We start from the raw sequence: 22332 nt of genomic DNA, 5'->3' as shown, positions 1-22332 counted from the left end.
CTGAACTCATCATCTTCCCTCTGCCACAACCCTTCCCTCTTCCCAACTTCTCCATTACTGCAGAGGGCACTACCATGCTTTCAGTCACCCAGGCTTGTAATCTAGGTGTCTTATTTTCAACTCCTACTCTCTCTCATTCCTACATTCAATCAGTTGCCAAGTCCTATCATTTCTACCTTTGTCACATCTCTTGTAGTTGTCCTTTTCTCTCTCCTTGCACTGTCACCAGGCTTGTGCAGGCCCTCAACACCTCATGCCTGGACCGCTGCAACTCCCTGCCTCAAGTACGTTCTCATTCCAGGTCATTCTCCACGCACACATCAAAGTGATCTTCCTGAAGTAATTGAAAAATTTAGCCAGCTGACTCCCCTAATATGTTCTTGTCTCCTCCAGGCACACATTCTGTTTTTGAAGTGGAGCAGTGAGTTTGTTTACTTAGTTTGAAAAGAATAACGGAAGAGTAAGAACTTCTTGTACAAATGATCCAAGACTGACAGAGGTTTTTGTTCTATCGAACCTGGAGCCAATTCTTCCTGTCCTCAAAGGAGAGTGGTCCAAGGAAAGGAGGAGAGCAACCTTGGTTCAATGATTTTTTGAAAGCAAATCATATTCGGACTCTATGTAAAATAAAATTAGAAAAGCACACTAGTGAATAACAGCAATGAAAAATTAAAAGAGCATTAAAAAATATTAAAAAAAGACCCCACTACTGTAATTCTAGGATGTTGTGGGCTGAATTAGGAATACACAAACTTTCAGAAATTAAACACAGTCACAGATAGACATATATGTGGCAGAAGCTGGCTCATCTAAGTCCTGAGAGATGACCTAATTAAGTGTGCATGGTTCTGCTGAAAGGACCTGAAGGTAAATTTTAAAATGTAATCGCTAAAAGAATGAATAAAATGTTGTTGCTTCAAAGGTGCAGGCTATAATTTCCTTCACCAAACTTGTTAAATGCCTTAGGTCCAGGATCCTTTCAGAAAATTATCGCTTCCTGTTAAATCTTCCTCCCAGAAATCCTTGAAGTCCTATGGCACCAGAACCTACCCAAACAGAATGATCTGACCAAGGACTTTAGATTTTCTTTCATTTAAAGCTCAGAGCTGCCACGGGCAGCTTCAACAACCCCAGCATCAGCCTTCAAGACTGAGCCTTCCTTAGCTTGATGACAGACCTGCACACGAAAAAAAATGAACACCTTCTGAGGGTAGCTTCTAACTTCTTCAAGAGGGTCTAGACTCATTACTGAGGTTCTCTGAGACACTGAAATGCCCTATTCAGATTCCTTTTCCTTCCTGGGGAAGAGCAGCTATTGCCATGCCCACTTTTGGCAGGTGTGAAGAAGTGAGGGGAAATGAAAACTGATGCCACTGATAAACTATGGAAATACTGAAGAATGTATGAGGTGTTGGAAAAAAAAGGCCACTCAGTTAAACAACTTTATGGGGTTAAGTTTTTAAAAAATTCGTGCCTTTTGTTTTCACATGATTAATTTCCAGTAGAATTCTCTGTGCCCCTCCAATCAATGGAGTGAAGACTATAGAAAAAAAAGTTCAACCAAACCAAGTAAGACAATGATTGTATTGTACATCATATATAATATTCTCCACCCATGGCCCTCCACCCCTTTTTCTAGGGCCAAGTTTGTTAACTATAATTCTGTAGCATTCAGTTTCATCTTATTATTCTTTCCTTCTACTTTGTACAATAATTGTGTATGTTGTTTTCCTGGTTCGTGTTTCAGGTTTCTCTGAATTCATGATGTCCATTGTTTCTTACAGCACAGTCATATTCCATTATATTCATGTACCACAATTTGTTTAGCCCTTCCATTTACCCTTTTAAGTTCTGTTCTGTTAAGACAAAACTCCCAAGCTATCCTGGAACAATAAATGCACACACTAGGCTTGATCATACACCAAAATCCCCTAAAACCTAAGAAAAGCCTGAAACCCCAGAACCAAAAGGAGGAAGGCCTTGCACACACCTCTCTAGACATGGGAGCTCATCTTCCTCCCACCTACTCATAGACTTTTCTTCTTGGGAATTCTCTTTTGGAATCACTCACTCACTCACTCACTCACAAACTTTCTCTTCCCCAAGGCAAACCACATTTAAGGCTTATTTCTCCCACTTGTGAGCAGCTAGCTACTTGCTCTGGGTCCCTCCTTGGAGTGGCCCACCTTCAAGGCACACAGAGTAGCACATGCTTCTACCAGTTGGTAACAGATGCTTTCTGCAAAGACATACCATGAAAACAAACACACATGGTTATGATGAGTGGAAAAAGAATAAAAACTTAACTAACCATGCATTGCCAAGGAAATTTAGAGCTGGATTAGAGATATTGTAGTTCAACATTCTCATTTTATAGATGAGGGACCAAAGGCTCAAGTTACACAGCTAATTAGTGGCAAAACCAGGACAAAGACACAGGTCTTCTTGAGTAAGCATGACACCACTTGTTCTGTTGACTTTCTTGGCCTCTATTATATAACATTAGGCTATACTTTATAATTTGCCATTAGTATAGAATTACCTATTTACCTATGTAGCAATTCTTGGAAGAGTATATATGTTTTTTAGTTTTTCTCAAGTTGTAATTAAGTAGAACAGGATCTACACATTTACGTTGTTTCTCTTTCTTTCTAGATAGATAGATAGCATTTAACCTGGAATCAAGATCTGAATTCAAATCCAATTATAGACATTTCATTTAATAGCTGTGTGACCTTTGGGAAAGTCACTTAAACTCTGTTTGCCTTAGTTTCCTCGACTGTAAAATGGAAATAATAACAGCACTCTTCCTCCCAGGATTGTTGTGAGGATCAAATGAATTAGTGCTTACAGTGGTTTGCAAGCACTTTAAAGGGTACTATAAATACTGGCTGTGATCATCAGCTCTTGAGATACTGGAATTCCTCTCATTTCAGGGCTCTGAAGCAGTGCTCTGGGGACAAAGGAAGAATTTATAGGTCCTACTTCTAGCTCCAATACTGACTTGTCATGAGAGAAAAAGCAATTATCCAGATGCTCACAACCACAGGGGGAGAAAACACAACCTCCTCTGTCTTCGTTGTCTCGTATGGGAGAAAGAAGAGCGGAAGATAAATACATTTAATTTTTTTTCCTTCTTAAACCATCTACTTCCACACTGAGCTGAATCCATTTTCTAATTACATTTGAGACATTTAACTCAGTTAATCAAAATAATGCACATAGTGTGAAATGTTTTCATTTCTGTGAAAACAGATTCTAAATCTCTGTAGAGTAAACCCTGAGACACTGACTGTGAAGCTATGACCCAGTACAACCAGCTGAAACGTGAGGAATTCAGTTCACCAGCTCGTTGTTTGGTGATCATGAGGCCAAGCAACTGGTCTGACTGACAGGTTCAATGAACTGACCCAAGGAATTCCACTCTTATTGGGAGGCCTTCTCTCTCCACATGGAGCACCCATATACTGAATGAAGACTGAATTTTAACAAGTCAATTTATTTGCTGCACTAAGGTGTTAAACCCAGTTATATCTGATCCAGATGTTACTGAAATATTCTTTCATACACGAATACACCAATGAATAGCCTTAACACTGTGCCTTCTTAAATCATTTTCTGTGTCACAGTGTTTTCTTGGGTGGTGGATTGGGGTGGGGAGGGTGAATCCATATCTGTTATTTCATTGATGGGGAACTCCTGGTCTCAAAACTCAATCCACCAATGTGGATTAGCTACCAGCCTGTAAATCAGAATTTCTGCAAGTTGGCTGAGGCTCTTGGAGGTTATTTGTGACTAACCCATAGTTTTACACAGTTGATCTTTACTGAAGGCAGAACTTAAGCCCAAGTCTTTCTGACTATCCAATATGCCTGTATTGCTTCTCATGTTATAATGTGGACATAGAATTTACAGATCACTTAAGAAAAAAGATTTTGGTATAAGACAGTACCAGTCTTGTGAGCAAATACAATAAAATTTAACAGCCCAGAAAACATATACCATAGTCCTTGGTAATGTACAGTTAGTTAAATTTATATTCTTTCACCACTCAGAATAAATGGACTTTCATCCTAAATTAGCAGATACTTTATAAGGCTGCACTCTTCCCAAGTGGCAAGAAGACCCTGTATATTTTGACATGAATCAGGAAAAAAGTATCTACCATATTGATGCCCATACAGTCTGCACTTCCTTCTCTACCCCCGGTCTGTATAATATGCAAGTATGATCTATAACCACTGTTATTTTTTTCTATATATATGAAAGTGCTTATTTGATTTCTTTCAAGGTAATTTTATTTTAGAGACATGGTCCACATTTAGAACAATAATGCAAATCAATTTTGCTACTAAGTAAAAAGGAGGTAGAATAACAAATCTTGAAAGATACCCTTTATTTTAGACTAATACCCCAAATAGGTAGTTCTGTGCTAATTTATGGATAATTACAGAAGCTTATGCTGAGTCTTCTTAGTGTAATAGCAAGAATACCCCAAATCTCCTTTTATAGATATATTTCTAAGTACCCTACTTTTAAAAAACAAGGCTTACATAAATTACATACTAAAACTGTTATTGGATTACATTCCACATTTGCTTATGCCTATACTAAGTTTACACCAAGGTACACAACTAAGAAATGATGCTGTAATTAAGTAGCTAAACATCAATAAAATATAAACTTACACATTAAACATGATACTACAGAAAAAGTCATAAATATAAGCTCAAAAATAAAAAAAGCATCACTGCTTCGTTATGAGTGGCAAAGGAATGTTCATCAATACTGATATATGATGTTTGATACCAATGGATTTACTCATTTTTTTTCCCACTTTTCAACTGGTTGTGTGCAATATGAACCTCTTTTGTCGATGTCCATGGTACACATTTTCCCATAATAATACCATAGCACATCTCATGATTCACACAAGTAGGCTGATTTTTATTATTTCTGCCCATGCACTCTACATTCCAGCCTAATTGGCTTGCTTGCTTTCACCCAGGCAGGGCGTGCCCTTTCCCAGATGCCCTGCCTTTACACTCCTTCCTCACATTCTGATTTTGGGCATCATCATCATCATCCCCTTCCTCTGTACTTTGGTCACTTGTTACTTATTTACTAGCTCCTTTCAAATCTTAGCTCAAATATGATCTTCTACATAAGACCTTTTCTGATGCCCTCACAGTTACTCAGGCCTTCCTCCCCCTCAAATTATTCTGCAAATAATTTGAATTTATTTATTTGTGCACATGTTGCTACTACCTGATAGAATGGAAACTCCTTGAAGGCAAGGAGTGATTCTCTTTCTTCTTCAAATCCCTAGAACCTAGTACAGCATCTTAATAAATACTTGTTGAATTGAACTGAATTGGATAATCACAGACCCACTTTTGTAGACATTTTCAGGCATGCTTATTTTATTAAGAATGACATTTACTCATTAAGCAGTATTTTAAAATTTAAAGTCATGGCATCAAATTTCAGGATAATTTGGATCCAAAGTACTCACACTATCGTAAATGTTTTCTGTAGGCCTCTCTGCTTTGATACCACAGTAATCAAATCATGACCAATTCAGGTTTGTGCACCTGCACTAAGCTGAAGAATGAAAAATATATTTCTTAGTTGTTTCTTAATATGGGAAAGGGTTTTTTAAAAATTTTCCTCAAAACCATAATCCCTGTCATATTCAATAGCTGAAAAAGTCAAAACATCTTAGTGCCAGGTTTTAAAAGACAGTGCCTAAGATACCATGGAAGTGTGTGATACCATGGAAGTGTGTTCAGAATCTTTTTCCAGCACTCCTCAGTCTCCCTCAAGGTTGTAGGGCAGTGGTAAATGTCTCTCTGCTAACACCTACCATATGTGTTCTTACATTCATGCAATTTAAAGCAGTTAAGCCTAATCAGAGTCATAATATGAAGAAGAGACAATGCCTTTATGGAACAAGCACAATAAATCTTCTCTAACTGTGGGGTAAGATCAACCTGAGTTGAAAAGTATGAACTGATAATTTTTGAAGAAATTTATATTTACCACTTTTCACCATATATAACAAATCAAACTAGATTGAGAAACTTAATTCATTCACTTGTTCATTCTAATTCTGCCTCTGATGCTTACTTGTGCGATCTCGGACAATCTGCCAAAGCTCACTGAGCCTCAGTTTCCTCATCTTGAGGGGTCTGAACAAGACAGCCATCAAGTTCCCTTTTCGGCTCCTACGATCCTGGATGCTATGAACTACTACTGCCTAGAAAAGATTCTTGAAAGCCTTGTTTTACTAAGCATGATAACTGATTTATAATCAGAATATGATTTTTTCCTATCTAAATGATGATGCTTAAACATTCTTAAAAATAGCGGGTTCTCACTTCAAGCGTTTTCAACATTGCCTCTTCGGTCTTGGTCACACCATCAATTTGTATTCTCTATGAAGAAAGAGCTTGCTAAGCACAGGTAAACCTCAGGCTCAGCTGGTTTGAAAGCTCACAAATCATGGACTAATGAGGTTTTAAAGGATTTCTAATACAGTGCTGTCCTCATTTTTTCCTCGCATATAAGTGAATGATGGAACCCAAGACTTAGAGCACCTGATATATCTAGCCTGATTTACATGCTGACAATACTTCAAATGCCTCTCTGAGGCAAATTATTTTCTTGATACTAATTTTGGATTGTCTATAATTCTATTCCATCTACCATATACCCCAACAATGAGAATTACAGAGAAAAATTTAACAACAAACCTACTCCCTCCAAAACAAAACCTACTAGAAGAAAATTAATATGAACTATGGAAATAATAGTATTTCCAAAGAAGACATAACCATATTGAGTCATTACTGGAGAATCAGATGCTCTCAGTAAAAAATACTGCTGCTCTGAAAACCATGCCTAATGAGGTTTTCACATTTGGGGATTCACAAAGTTTGCTTTGCAGAGGTAGTTCTAATATTTATCACTCAACATGCGCGTGAAGCAGAGGTCTGAAAAGCGTTGAACGATTCGGGGGGTGGTGCTGAATCCTCTGGATGACATAGCAACATTATTCTGAATTACACTGGAAAATGGTTAACTCTATTGTGTGTGGACCTGAGACGGAGGTTCAGAAGCCAGGGTATCTACAATGTCCAGCAAGAATGCATCACTGAGTCAATTTCTACGCTGTGGTCCAGAGCTGGAAGGACCTCCGAGCCAACCTGTCCAAATCCTCCATTTTAAAGATGAAGAACCTGAGTCAAAGAAAGGGTAAGTACCGTGCCCAAGGTCAACAGTTAGTAAGCATCGGTGGCAGGATTTGAACCCAGGACTTTGACTCCAGAGGCACTGTTCTTCCCACTGTAACACGCAATGTTTACCTTCTGAAATGGAGGAGCAGGCCAATGCAAACATGCCCTTAAATAACCAAAGCCTCTTCAGAGTTTCAGGAAACAATTTCTTTTAGAGGTCCTTTGTAACACTGGCAGTTTCCTGAAATCCCATTCAAGTTTCAATGCTGTGATTTTATGTCAGGCCCCACAGACCACATTATGATGTAATGAGGCCTCCTGACATCATAAACCCCAGAAAAAAGGGCTTCCCGCACCTCAAAGCACAGCCTCGGGTTTCCTGTTTCTTGGCCCAGGACAATAGCACTGCCACAGAAGGCCATACCTGTCAGCTCCAAGGGATTTTTGGTGGAGCTGACCCTCAAACAAGCCTGCTCCAAGATGTCCCACTGTGGACCACTCTCTCCCTCTTGGGCTTCGTAAAATGAATTGTGCTTAAACGTCTAGAGGACATCATAAAATCTCAGGTTAAAAAGTCAGACACTGCTAAAAGTCTTTTATTTCTTGGCCACTTTTGGTATATTAAACCAACGTAATTTGAACTAACATGACCACAAAGGCATATATCACTCTCTTAAACTTATATTTACCTTTTTTGTCTTTTGGCAGCTAAATTATAGAGGTCTAATTCTGATTTTAAAAAAAGGACAACACTATTTGGAGGTTATACCAAAATTAGGCTTTCCCTATGATCTCATGGCTTCCTTCAGTACCAACTAAAATCCCATCTTCTAAAAGAAGGCTTTCCTGATCCCCTTAATTCTTTGGCATTCCCTCTGAGATAATTTCCAATGTCTCCCCTATATATCTTGTTTATACACAGTTGTTTTCACACTGTCTCTTTGTTTTTTGCCTTTCTTCACATTGCTGGTGCTTAGCATAGTGTCTAGCACAATTTTTGTTGTGTTGTCATGCCTGACTCTTTGTGACCGCATTTCTTGGCAAAGACACTGGAGTGGTTTATCATTTCCTTCTCCAGCTCATTTCACAGATGAGGAAACTGAGACAAACAGGGTTACGTGGTTTGCTCAGAGTCACACAGCTAGTTAAGTGTCTGAGGCGGTACTCGAACTCAGAAAGAAGAGTCTTCCTGACTCCAGGCCTGGTCCTCTATGCACTGTGGCACCATCTAGCAGAGGAAAAACTGAGAGTGATGCTAGAAAATCATGAAAAACAACTCAACAGCTTGCTAAAGGAGACCCAAAAAAATATTGAAGAAAATAACACCTTAAAAAATAGCCTAACCCAAATGGCAAAAGAGGTCCAAAAAGCCAATGAGGAGAAGAATGCCCTAAAAAGCAAAACTGACCAAATGGAAAAAGAAGTCCAAAAGATTACTGAAGAAAATACTTCCATAAAAATTAGAATAGAGCAATTGGAAGCTAGTGACTTTACAAGAAATCAAGACACTGTAAAACAAATCCAAAAGAATGAAAAATTAGAAAACAATGTGAAATATCTTATTGGAAAAACAACTGACCTGGAAAATAGATCCAGGAGAGAGAATTTAAAAATTATTGGACTATCTGAAAGCCATGATCAAAGAAAGAGCCTGGACATCATCTTTCAAGAAATTATCAAGGAAAACTGTCCTGATATTTTAGAACCAGAGGGCAAAATAGAAACTGAAAGAATCCACCGATCACCTCCTGAAAGAGATCCCCAAGGGAAAACTCCTAGGAATATTGTAGCCAAATTCCAGAGTTCCCAGGTCAAGGAGAAAACATTACAAGCAGCCAGAAAGAAACAATTCAAGTATTGTGGAAACACAGTCAGGATAACACAAGATTTAGCTGCTTCTACATTAAGGGACCGCAGGGCATGGAATATAATATTCCGGAGGGCAAAGGAGACAGGATTACAACCAAGAATCACCTACCCAGCAAAACTGAGTATAATCCTTCAGGGAAAAAAATGGTCATTCAGTGAAATAGAGGACTGTCAAGGATTCCTGATGAAAAGACCAGAGCTGAATAGAAAATCTGATTTTCAAATACAAGACTCGAGTGGAACATGAAGAGATAAACAGGAAAGAGAAAATCATAAGAGACTTATTAAGGTTGAACTGTTTACATTCCTGCATGGAAAGATGATATTTGTAACTCATGAGAACTTTGTCAGTTTAGGGTAGCTGGAGGGAAAAAAATTATATGTGTGTACATATCTATATATATAGATATATATATAGAGATATATAGATATAGATATAGATAGATATAGATAGATAGAGGACACAGGGTAAGTTGAAAATGAAGGGGTCATAACTGCAGAATAAAAGTAAGGGGTGAGAGAGGAATATACTAGGAGAAGGAGAAAGGGAGAGGTAGAATGTGGTAAATTATCTCACCAAAAAAAACAGAAAAGAAAAGGCTCTTACAGTGGAGGGGAAACAGGGGAAGGTGAGACGGAATGAGTGACTCTTATTCTTATAGGATTTGACTTAAGGAGGGAATAACATACACACTCAACTGGGTGTGGAAATCTGTCTTACCCTACAGGAACATAGGGAGTGAAGGGGACAAGAGAGTAGGGCAGTGATAGAGAGGAGGGCAGATAGGGAAAGGAAGTAATCAGAAGCAAATACTTCTGAGGAGGGACAGGGTCAAAAGAAAGAATAGAATAAATGGGTGGGTGGGATAGGATTAAGGGAAATAGAGTTAGTTTTTCACAGCATGTCTACTATGGAAGTGTTCTGCATAACTGCACATATATAACCTATATTTAGTTGCTTGCCTTATCAATGAGGGTGGGTGGGGAGGGAGGAAGGGAGAAAATTTGGAACTCAAAGTTTTAAAAACACATGTTTTAAAAAAAATGTTTTCACATACAACTGGGAAATAAGAAATACAGGAAATGGGGTACAGAAATCCATCCTGCCCTACAGGAAAACTGAAGGGGAAGGGGATAAGAGAAGGGGGGGGAGAGATAGCAGGGAAGGCAGACTAGGGGAAGGGGTATTTAGAATGCATGTCATCTTGGGGTGGGGGGAGGGGCGAGATGGGGTGAAAATTTGGAACTCAAAATCTTGTGGAAATAAATGTTGAAAACAAAAAAAAATGAAAAAATTACAATTAAAAAAAGAAAAAAAAAAGAAAAAGCAAAAATAGACCTAATTAAAAAACATAATCAAGGAAAGTGGGATAAAAAGTACCATAGATAAGGAAGTAATATCAAAAAATTTAAAGCAAATTTCTGTTAAAGGTCTCATTTTTCAAATATATAGGGAACTGAGTCAAATTTGTAAAAATAAGAACCATTCCCCAAATGATAAACTGTCAAGGAATTTGAACAGGCAGTATTCAGAAGAAGAAATCAAAGCTATCTATAGTCAAATTAAAAAAATTGCTCTAAATCATTATTGATTGGAGAAATGCAAATTAAAACTCTACACCTATTGCAATGACAAATGCTGGAGGGGATGTGGGAAAATAAGGACACTAATGAACTATTGGTAGAACTGAGAACTGGTCCAACCATTCCGGAGAACAATTTGGAACTATGCCCAAAAAGCTATAAAACTGTGCCTACTCTTTGATCTGACAATACCACTACTAGGTTTTTATCCTAAAGAGATAAAAGAAAAAGGGCTTATATGTACAAAAATACTTATTGCAGTTCATTTTGTAGTGGCAAAGAATTGGAAATTGAGGGGACGTCCATCAGTAGAGGAATGTCCAAACAAGTTGTGGTAAATGATTGTGACTGTATACTATTGTGCTATAAGAAATGATGAAGGAGATGATTTTAAGAAAATTTGGGAAGGCATCTACAAACTGATGCAAAGTGAAATGAGCAGAACAAGGAGATCACTGTAAACAGTGACAGCAAGGGGCAGCTAGGTGGAGCAGTGGTTAGAGCATCGGCCCTGAAGTCAGGAGGACCTGAGTTCAAATCCAGCCTCAGACCAAACACTTGACACTTCCTAGCTGTGTGACCCTGGGCAAGTCACTTAACCCCAAATGTCTAAACAAAAAAAAATTAGTAACAGCAATACTGTAATCGTGATTGACTGTGAAAACGTAGCTACTGTGATCAACACCATGATCCAAGACAATTCTGAAGGACTCATGATGAAAATTGTTATCCACCTCCAGAGAGACAACTGATGAACTCTGATTACAAATTAAAGTATAATTTTCTACACTTTCTCTTCTTCCCCCACCCTCCGCAACATGGCTAATATGGAAATGTTTTGCATGACTTCACATGTATAACAGGTATGATATTGCTTGCCTTCTCAGTGACTGGGGGAGGGGCAAAGGGGAGAGAAAGAATTTGGAACTCAAAATTTTTAAAAAGTTAAAAATTTTTTTAAATTTTATGAAAAAAAAAAAAAAGACATCTATTGCCAAGTTACCTAGAATGTTGTCAAGTTACCTGAAATCTAGTGTAAAGTGCTGTCCCTTAAAGGTAGTGTTCTTTCCTACGGAGCACTTTGGTGCTGAAAGAGGAAGAAAAGAAGACTTTTGTACATAGAAAAAAAGATTTAATGAACTGGCAAAGAATGGAAGGTATTGCCTCTTTCATAGATTTGATACCTGAAAGGAAAATGAAAAGAACTTTGTTTTAAAAAAAAACAAAACAAACTGCTAAAATTTATGTGTGGGGAATGCTAGGTGGCACAGTAGATAGAACGCTAGGCCTGGGTCATGAAGACTCATCTTCCTGAGTTCAAATCTGGCCTCAGATACTTACTAGCTGTGTGACCCTGGGCAAGTCACTTAACTCTGTTTGCCTCAGTTTCCTCATCTGTAAAATGAGCCAGAGAAGTAAATGGTAAATCACTCCAATATCTTTGCCAAGAAAACCCCAAAAGGGGTCATGAAGAGTTGGGACACGACTGAAAAACAACTAAACAACAACAAAAATCTATGTGTAAAGAAAGTTTTCCTTTCCCATGAAGAGTTTGCTTGCAAAATGAACAGAAAATGAACTGTGGTGTAAGTAAAAAACTCCAAATCACCTTGTAAACAATGTAGGGTGATGTGACTTTGGAATGTAAAAATTTTTTACAATGTAAAGTCTGTAAAAGTATACTTTTATTTATTAACAACTGATAAAATGTGAGCACAAAGAAACAGTTGTCGGGAGCAAATACTTTTGTTAAATTGGACCTTTCTGAAGACTAAAGAATGGCTGAAGCTATGGAGTACTCCGGTTCCTCTCCAATCATCTGCATGTACCTTTCTTTTAAGAGAGAATATAACTCAACATTTAAAAAAATCACATAACTGAATCCTATGTAGTCCCTATAAAGACTGTCAGTTGGTCATTAAAGCACTTCTTATGTGCTTACTGAGTGCCAGTCACTGCGTTCAGCACTAGGGATACAAAGAGGGTCAAAACCCCGGCTGTTGGTTTCACAGGGGAGATCCAGTAGTTCTTCCATATCACCACTGAAAGGGCAAGCTCTGAATCCTATCACTGAAAGTAGTAAAGAATGAAACCAGCAGCGGGGGTCAGACCCCCAGAGCTGGCCTCCTCTGGGAGACTCCTGGTTGGCTGAGAGATCAGAGCTCCTGGGACAGAGCCGGAGAGAGAGTCATCTACTTTCCTGCCAGGTTTCAGTTTGCACCCACTCTCCCCCCCAGATCATGAAGGGCATTTCCTGTGCCCCCTTTATTCTAGTGCCTTCCATCTAATGATTGTCTTCGATTTGCCCTGTCTATATCTTGTTTGTACATAGTTGTTTGCGTGTCGTCTCCCCCTGTAGACTGTGAGCTCCTCAAGGTCAGGGATTATCTTTTTCCTTTCTTTGCATCCCAAGCACTTGGCACAGTGCTTGGCACATAGAGCTTAATCAATGTTTACTGACCGGCTGTATTTTGATATATTTATCATTCTTGCATTTGCTTTAATATATCTGTACTTGTGGTATTATTATTTTTCCCCCTTCTTGCTAAAGAAATCCATTATATTTAAGATGTTATGTGCCATCATTGTGTCTGATTTTGTTTAAATGAAATGAAAACAGGGTGATCCCCATGACGCTGATCAAGTTAGAGAGTAGCTATGTGGTGGCCCATCTCTAGGAATCCAGACCTGCCAATGTAACACAGAGTGGGTTAGAGTAGCCAGGCCAGCCCACAGAGTGAAACAAGTCAGTATCCAGGTATGAGGTGCCCACCTCACCCATGGAACATTAGTGATAGATTATATACTGTACGAAAAATTTGCCAAACCTCCTAAAGTGATGTCAGGCCAAACAAAAGAAAAAGCCTAGGAGGACTTATGACCAAATATTTAAAAATCAAATAATTAAATCAGAATTCCATAATAGTACTTAATGAGTTTTCATTACCATTTGATAAGACAGGTAGTTGTCTTCCTCAAACCTATAAATTTTTACCCCAAAACATGGGTCTAGGCATGTCAGTGGTATAAAAGACCGAGCACTGGACTTGGAGCCAGGAAGGCCTGAGTACAAATCCTACCTCAGACACTTACTGGCTGTGTGACCCTGGACAAGTCACTGACCTTTATCTGTAAAGCGGGGATAATAATAGCACCTACTTCTAAGAGTTATTGTGTAGATCAAATGAGAAAATATATGTAAAATGCTTTGTAAAATTTAAAACACTACATAAATACTAACTGTTGTAATTATTATTAAAAACTTCACAGATGTATTTCACAAAGTTATAATCAGATCAAAAGAATAACCCAATAATGGATGCAAAAGCTACCAGCACAATCTACTAGGGTAAGTTAAATTCAAACTCTGGCATCCAGATTAAAACAGGTAATTCCACAAGTGGACCTTAATTCCCAAAATGGTTGAGCTTGTATCACTGGGGGTGGGATGTGCACTTGCATACAGGTAGGTGAGGCAGTAGGAGAGAAAAACCAACCTAAGCACCCTGCTCCCAACCAGACTATTCTTCACCATTTCAAGCTCCACCAAGACCCCTAAAGCACTGCTGTTCCTTAAGCCACCTGGATTCCATGCTGCCCCTCATAACCACATCACCCTGTTCCCCCTCCTTTGGCCTTCACCTCTAGCACTGGAAATAAGAATCAAATCTATCCTTTCTAGAAAGGGCCCGTCAATGAATTCTTCAATGCTGCCATTCACTATCCTTATAATTTCCCTGTCCAAATCCCACCTCCCCCCACCACTCCTTTATATGTTTCACCTATCAGAGTGTAAACTCCTCCAGGGCAGGGACTATTTTCCTTTTTCAAGTGGTATCCTCAGTGTTTAGCACACAGCCTACACATAGTTAAGTCATTAGTGAATTTTTTTCATTCATCTATGTTAATATCCTCTGCAAACCAGCAGTTTAATCCTTCCCCTCCAAGAGAAACGTTTATTGTAAAACTTGTTGGGGGCAAATCATGAAGGAAGGGTTTAACCGACAGACTGAAGACTACACTGGCAAGTTCTGCTAACAATGAAGTGAAGACTACATTAGACCAGGAGTGTAACGAGGGGCTGGGTTACTACAACCTTCCTCAATGGCAACCACAGCTACTTGACTGGAAGTAGACCCCGTGTACAGACTACCAGAAGCTAGGGTATTGCTGTGGTCATATGTACCCTTCAGTTTGGCTATCTTATTGACCTCCCTGATACCTGACTCAGATCTCCTAAATATTCTAGCACCAGCTGAGCAACATGGAAAGAAACGTAACCATCACTGGAGTTACAATGGAATAGGATCTTAGTTATTAGTTATTAGGAAAGCATTCTAGAATTTCTGTTTCTAAAAAATTTTATTTTAATGGCCTTGGCATGTCTGTAGTCTTATCTTCAGAGAGGGTAATGGAATGAGTTCCTTTTTAGCCCTGTGCTTTTCATTATTGTTGGCTATAGGGAACATGCCATTTTTAGTTAGGCCTTTGGGGAAATCCTCTGTTGGCCAGTAATTCTTATTACCTAAGGAGTATTAAATTCTAGTTTGTTTCAAATAAGAATATCTAAGTGATGTTACATATAAAACTTGGTCCAATTCAATGAGGAGAGGGCTTAAGAAAACTAAGAACTTTTTAATTTATAGCACATTGATTAAGAATTCTCTTTTATTTATAATGAATTTTCCTCTTTTCATAAAAAGATGCTTTTTTTGAGTACCTCTGGCTCTGTACCTTATCATCCTCTCTGCTTGTCTAGTTTTCTGGACATATTTTTCTGTAGCAGGTTCGGTTTTCACTCACTGTTAAGCAGGATAAGCAGAATGCATGGCTTTGAATTAACTACAATATTGGTTAAATGAAGCTCAAATTAAGCACTGTATAATTTATTCTATCTTTTGTGCAAAAAATAAAAATGACATGAAAGTACTCAATAAACATTTACTCCTACCGTCAGGAGCTGAGGCTGCATAGGCAAAATACAGTCCTTACCCTCAAGGAGTGTAATGCTTTTGGGGCAGAAAACATGTAAGTCATACAAATATGAATTGTTGTTATTACTCGAGCCAAATACATTAGCTTAAACTCATATGTAATAAAGATCAATCAAAAATGTTACAGTTGAACAGAACCATGCCAAGTTGAATTTTCTGATAAAATAATTTCATTATCCATATTGCTAATACTTCTTTAATACTTCAATTGATCTGTGAGTTGATATGGACAAGAAGTCTTGGAATGACTCATGAAGTCCTTGGGCTGTTCATCTGTCATTTCTCTATCTTGCTACCTGACTGTTACACCTCCATTTGGCAACTCTACATTTCCTCCATGATCTTTTACACCACTACGGACACACAGGCCATCACTCATATTTCTACGGGGCTTGGCTCACCTGTGAGAAGGAATTGATTCATTCATTGTATTTGTATCCCCAGGGCCTAGCATAGTGTCTGGCACATTATAAGTTTAACACTTGATGACTGATTAAGAGACTGAGTTGTTCTAAGATCCAGAGTCATGGAGCATCACAGGCAGAATACAACAATATAGTCAACGATCTCTGACTTTTATCAGCATGGGAATTTCTTCCATTGATCCAGACTGCAACTAACAGACTATTGGTATTAAAAAATAGACTGTGGTGGGGAGCAACTTTTAGTCATCAAAAGCACTGCTGAACTTCCCAAATGTAATCTAGTCTGCTTTCTTCTTCCTGTCCATTATTTATTATTATATGTCTGTTCTGTATACTTAGATTGCTAAATCACTTCCAAATATGGATCAAAATGTGTATCCCAGAGTCCTCATGAAAATTAATTTTAAAAACATAAATCCTTCTCTTTCTATAAAAGAAGGTAGTAATATTCAACTAAATCAAAGTAAAATTTACATAATATACATTTTCTTGTTTGGTAATGAGCTTGACTTTTTTTACTAGTTCAAATGCTGTACTATATACACTTTTCTCTTATTTAAAAAAATCTGATGTTGAAACATCTTAGTAACTTACCCCAATATTAAACTTCCCTGTAAAATAGTCCAGATTTGCTTGGATGAACCAAATGTTGCTCAGACCCAAGTCATCACTTCTCTTCTTAGCTCGTACTAATGATAACTCCTTGTTTTCAATCAATACCACCTGGATTTCAAATAGAAAACAATACTATATTGGCTAATAACATTTCAGCTATAATGTATAATATATTTATTATATTTAACTGTAAATGTCATCTTTTTCTCTTGAGACAGGGGTATACACACATTTTAAAGTGATATGACGATGACAGATGCATCTTTACTGCTGTCACAATCTTTTTATAAACAAAGGTCTATGAATGATTTTAATTATGGAATTTTAAAATGGAACACTTGCTCATTTTAAATTACAGTATTAACAATCAGACATCCATTACCAGATGAGACACTTCAATGGTTTGTATGTAAGGGGAACAACCAAAGTGTTTGGAAAGTTTACTTTGCAGGTTGAACACGCAGTCTACAATCTTGTTTATATTATTTGTTTGGTTATTAAATACTTCTTCTGTTTAAAGAATAAACGTAAAATGAGCTAACGCTGGCTTGAATGCTCACAAAGTCTGAAGGCACTCAAATCAAGAGTTTACTATACTTTCTTCTTTGTCCAATTTATGTCTAATTATTGCTTTTAGATCAGTAATGTTTTTGTGGCTGCACAGTTTCCAAGAATAACAGAGTTCAGCAAGGAAAGTAAAAGTTCGTGGCTATACCCCTCCCATCACTTAGAAATCTGACACAAGTTCTACCTGAATCTGAACTATATTTTTTTAATGCTGACATTAGAAAGTCCTTTTGAATTTCAAGTACGGTGAACGGGGCATTGGAGCAGCTATGTGGCACAGTGGATAGAGTGCTGGGCCTATAGTCAGGAAGACTCATCTTCCTAAGTTCAAATCTGGCCTCAGACACTTGCTAGCTGTGTGACCCCAGGCAAGTCTCTTAACCCTGTTTGCCTCAGTTTCCTCAACTATAAAATAAGCTGGAGAAGGAAATGGCAAACCACCCCAGTATCTTTGCCAAGAAAACTCCAAATGGGGTCACGAAGGGTCAGACACGACTGAAACGACTTAACAACAATGAGCAGGGCACAGGAGAGGCCACACGGCAAGTAGACAGCTGGACCTTGGAGTCAAGAAGACTGAGGTTTAGTCCCAATTCTGACACACATTGGCTGTGTGACACCCCCCCCCCCCCAGCAAGTTAAACTCTCAGTAGCCCAGGGAACCCTCCAAAATGCAAATTTACATGTAAGTGGCTGATCTGTATTGGAACTCAGACCAAAGGAATCACCCTTCCATTTCCACACTCTCCCTCTCGATAAAGCAAAAAGCAGACTATAAAGCAATGGGAAAGCCAGGTTGGGTTTGCTCATTTTTCTGTATGGAGCATTCCAAAATTCTGGGTTATTACGAGTCTTCAAAGAAAATTAACTTCCTTTTAATCTATTTCTCAGACCTTACCTGGCATGACGGCAGCACGTGAGCAAGAACAATCCCAACATGTCCCTGTAAAAGGCAGGGAGTACAGATGTTAATATTTGCCCCCAGAACATGTGTGCATTCAAGATGGCTATCCTCCCAAAAAGGGTTTTTCCCCCACCAAATTATTTACAATGCACTAAACAGTAAACAATAAAACCAAATAAGCATACATTTACAACTATTTACACTTCAAAATAAATTTTCTCAAGTTTTTTCAGCCATGTATCAGACATTTAGATTGCTTATATTTCTCTGCAATGACAAATAATGCTACAAATGAAAAGATTTATTTTTTTCCTTTTAAGATTACAGTCAAAGGGGTCTATTCCCTATAATAGGATTACTATGACATGAGGTAGGATTATTTTTGTGAATCTAGTTCAATACCTTGCCCTCCACAAAGATTCTACCAATCTGCAATTCTGCCAGTAACTGATGCATACATTTGATTTTCTATACCCATATCAGCAATGAGCTTTTGTCACTTTTAGTTATTTTTTGCCAATTGGATGAGTGTGAAGTATGGTGCCTCAAGGCTGTTTTAATCTGCATTTCTCTGATTATTAGTGAGGCTGAGACTTTTTTCAAATTATTTTTCAAATTATATCTTCTTTCACGAATTGTTTTCAGATCCTTGGAACATTTATACAATGGTAACTAGGTGCTACCCTTGATACTTGTTATCAGAGCCTTAGAATTTTAGATGATAAGTTTTTATCTGTTTTAGTTGCTGCAAATGTATTCCCCAATGCTATTTTTCTTTTGATCTTGATTATATTTTGTTCTGAAGAACTTTATTTTTATGTAATCATTCATATTTCTTATCTCTAACAATTCCTTCTATTTATTTAATAGCTACTATTTTGTCTGCTTTCCACAAATGAAATGGGACAATTGAGATGTTCCCTCTTCTTCCAACTTTCTCATTGTTCATTTGATTATGCTTCATTCTTTTATCTGTTGCAGGCTACTGTGGCATATGGTGTGAGGTGACAATTCAAATTTACTTCTTGTTATATTGCTACTCAGTTTCTCTAATATTTATTAAATGATGAATCTCTTCCTCAGTTTTTATTGTCTATGGTTTTATTAAGTACTAATCTTTTACTAGTATTTGGCTTTCAAGAGAGGGTCCTTTCCCACTTGTCTTTTTTGGGGGGGGGGCTAATACCTAGTAATTTTAATGAAAGCTGCTTTTTCTAAAGTTTTAAAGTATGTTTTAAAGCCTGGAAGGGCAAGTCCATTTTCATTCCTTCTCTCCAATCCCCCAATTAACCGTGACACGATTGCCTGCCTCAGCTCAGGAAGCTGCAGATTGCTTGCTCCCTTGCATTAGGACATGGCAATTCCCTAACCCCTCAACAAATCCTGCCCAAGAAGCTCACTGGCTGCGTGAACCTGGCCAAATCACTTCATCTTCCTACGCCTCAGGAATCCTAGGATTCTCTGTCTCTCTCCCCACCAGTCTTATGGGAACAGAGGCCAGCTACCTGAATAGATTCAGTGGCAGGAGAGAAGCTACATCATGGAAGTAATCCCGGTAGCTCTTCTAAGTTGGCTAGTGTTTGGTTTTTTTTTTTTAATTGGGGGGGGTGGTGTTTTTGTCTTTAGCTTCTTTTTTTCTCTTTCTGTTTATTTCACCAAAAAACAAGCATCCAAGCCATGGCCTGCAGCCTCTTTTTCATGGCCCTACTCTCTGAAGCATCTTCCATTCAACCACTCTAAGAATAGATTAGAGTTCACTCCTGACTCTAGTTGGCTGGGTAAGGTGAAACCTTTGTGTTCTCTTGCTGGGAACCAGGCCTCCAGACCACTTCTTACAGTCTCCTTATCGTACCTCTGTGGGGCTGTCTCCCCTCTGCTTTCCAGCACCTCTTTACGAGAGTTTTATTTAATTAGAATATAAGTTGCTTGAGGGCAGGGACTTTCATAGGATCCCCAGCACTGAGTATAGTACTTGGCACATGATAAAAGCTTAATAAATGCTTTAGCTATTTATCCATCTCTTTTTCTCTTGGATGTGTTCCTATAGCTTTTTCGGGGGCAGATAGGAACTGGTCTCTAAACTGTGGTCCTTCTGCTTGCCTGTGACTGTTAATACTATGAGGGATCCAACTTAGTTGCACAGGCTTAGAATTGTGTATTAGATTTTATTATTAGAATTAATATTAGAATTATTAGATAAAAATGGGAAAAAAAGAAGGGGGAAGGAAAAGATCCATTACCCCACCACTGCAGAAATCCACAACGATGTCACCAGGTTTAGCCATATTTGTTACCACAGAGACCAGGTTGTTTAATTGCTGCTGTTTTCGCAAAGCACGTTCAGTGGACATCTTGCCTGGAAATGACAAAAGGGAAAAAAATGCAGTCATTTGATACTGTAAAGGGATAAGAAGGCACACATAGGATCTTAAAGAGTTAAGTGACATATTCCAAGATAATGATGACAAAATATAAGCTGTAAATGAACCACGGAGGAAGAAAATCAAATGATCTACACAGCAAAGAGAAGAGGGAAGTTCAGAAAAGGGGAAGAGATAAGCAGAAAGGTTTTGTCATCATAATCAATTTAATATACATTAAAAAAAACCCATACAATCTGTAATACAAGTTCACATTTCCATATACAATCCTTTTTTCCCTGTTCTCTACATACTGAAATGCTTATGTTTGCTTACATTTAAGTTTGTGATTAAAAAAAAAAGAAAATTCTAATTAAAAAACAAAGAAATTAAATGACCACCGATTTTGAAATCAGACTTTGAATCTATTTCTCATTTTCCTTCTTAATACATCATTGGCCATGAGCAAATGACTTCAGTAGAAAAGAACTAACAATAACAAGAGTGAGAGAAATACACACAGTGCCTTGCGCAAAACAAGAGCAATGGGTGGGGATCCACAGAATCAGCTAATAAATAAACATTTATTAAGTATCTTCTGTGTTCCAGGCATGCAAAAGACAGCCCTAGCCCTCAAGGAGCTCACAATCTAATCTAAAAATCAGAGAACTCCAAAGTTGGAAAGGGCCTCTTCAGGGTTCTCTTTTAACCCACATCTGAAAAAGAATTCTCTTTAGACATATCTGAAAAGCAGTCATCAGGCATGGAGTCTTCCATGAGCAGGGATCTACTACCTCCTACAACAGTATATTCTACTTATGGATGCCTCCAACTGAAATTTTCCAGACATGAAGCCTAAATTTGCCTCTTTAGAATTTCTTTTATAATTTCTCTGGGGTCCATTTGACAGCCTTTTGAATACTTAAAGACAGTCACCATGTTCCCCATAGATCTTCTCTTTTCTAGGTTAAACATCTCTAATTCCTTCAACCAAATCTCATATGGCCTGAACTCCAGGTTCTTTATCATCCTAAGGATCCTCTGGTTTGTCAATGTTATTTCTAAAAGATCCCAGAGATGACTGCAATACTCCAAGAGGCAAAATCCCGAGGGCTGATCTCCTCTTTATCCCTGGGACCCAAGCCTCAGAATGCCAGCCATCATCGCAGGAATTCTTCGCCTACCATATCATAGCACCAACTCATACTGTGCTTGCAGCTCACTAAGCCCTCACTAAGCTCTCTTTCATATTACTGCCCAATCATGTTTCCTCATCTTGTACTTGTCAGATCAATTTTTGAACCCATAATATAAAACTTTATATTCATCCCTATTAAATTTTATGGATTTTTTTTGGGAGTGGGGCAAGAAGGAGAATAGGCTGTGATTTAACTGATGTAAACAACTTCTCCTGAGGAAAATCCCCCTACCAACGCAGCTCAGCTCCTGCTCTGCAGATTCTAGGTTCAGTTGGCTGAGGCTCTGAGAAGTTAGATGACCTTCTAAGGGTCACACAGCCAATATTTGTCAAAGCATAAATGTTGCTTTTCCTCCCTTCTCAAATCTGAGAAGCATGCTTCCTATGCCTTTATCCAAAAAACTAATTAAAACTGCTGAAGAGCACAATGTCAAGCAGAGATTCCTGGGACACTCTACTGAAGACCTTTTTCCAAGTTGACATCAAAACCATTAATAACTACTCTTTCATTTCAGCCATTTAACCAGAGCTGGATCACTCTCACTGCAGCTAGACTATCAGTTAGCTTGTAGCTCCAT

At 38.2% G+C, this 22332-nt stretch overlaps 1 protein-coding gene across 6 annotated transcripts in view; it reads right to left on the bottom strand.

Annotated features, from left to right (window-relative positions):
• Window positions 1–22332, bottom strand: part of GSTCD (glutathione S-transferase C-terminal domain containing) — a 188869-nt gene that overhangs the window by 18774 nt on the left and 147763 nt on the right. For 5 of the 6 annotated variants that reach the window (XM_027837491.1, XM_027837487.1, XM_027837488.1 and 2 more), the window contains 3 exons: window positions 20437–20552; window positions 18191–18235; window positions 16705–16833 (listed from right to left, as the gene is read on the bottom strand). In XM_027837491.1, coding sequence (XP_027693292.1) covers window positions 16705–16833; window positions 18191–18235; window positions 20437–20552 — 290 coding nt within the window. The remainder of the gene's footprint in view (window positions 1–16704; window positions 16834–18190; window positions 18236–20436; window positions 20553–22332) is intronic. The other variant, XM_027837493.1, reaches the window with a different exon arrangement.

This window comes from Vombatus ursinus, unplaced genomic scaffold (assembly GCF_900497805.2).
Source record: "Vombatus ursinus unplaced genomic scaffold, bare-nosed wombat genome assembly UNPS02014821.1, whole genome shotgun sequence".
Lineage (NCBI taxonomy): Eukaryota > Metazoa > Chordata > Mammalia > Diprotodontia > Vombatidae > Vombatus > Vombatus ursinus.
Note: the sequence above shows the minus strand (reverse complement) of the source record. Positions and strands in the feature narration are given on the sequence as shown.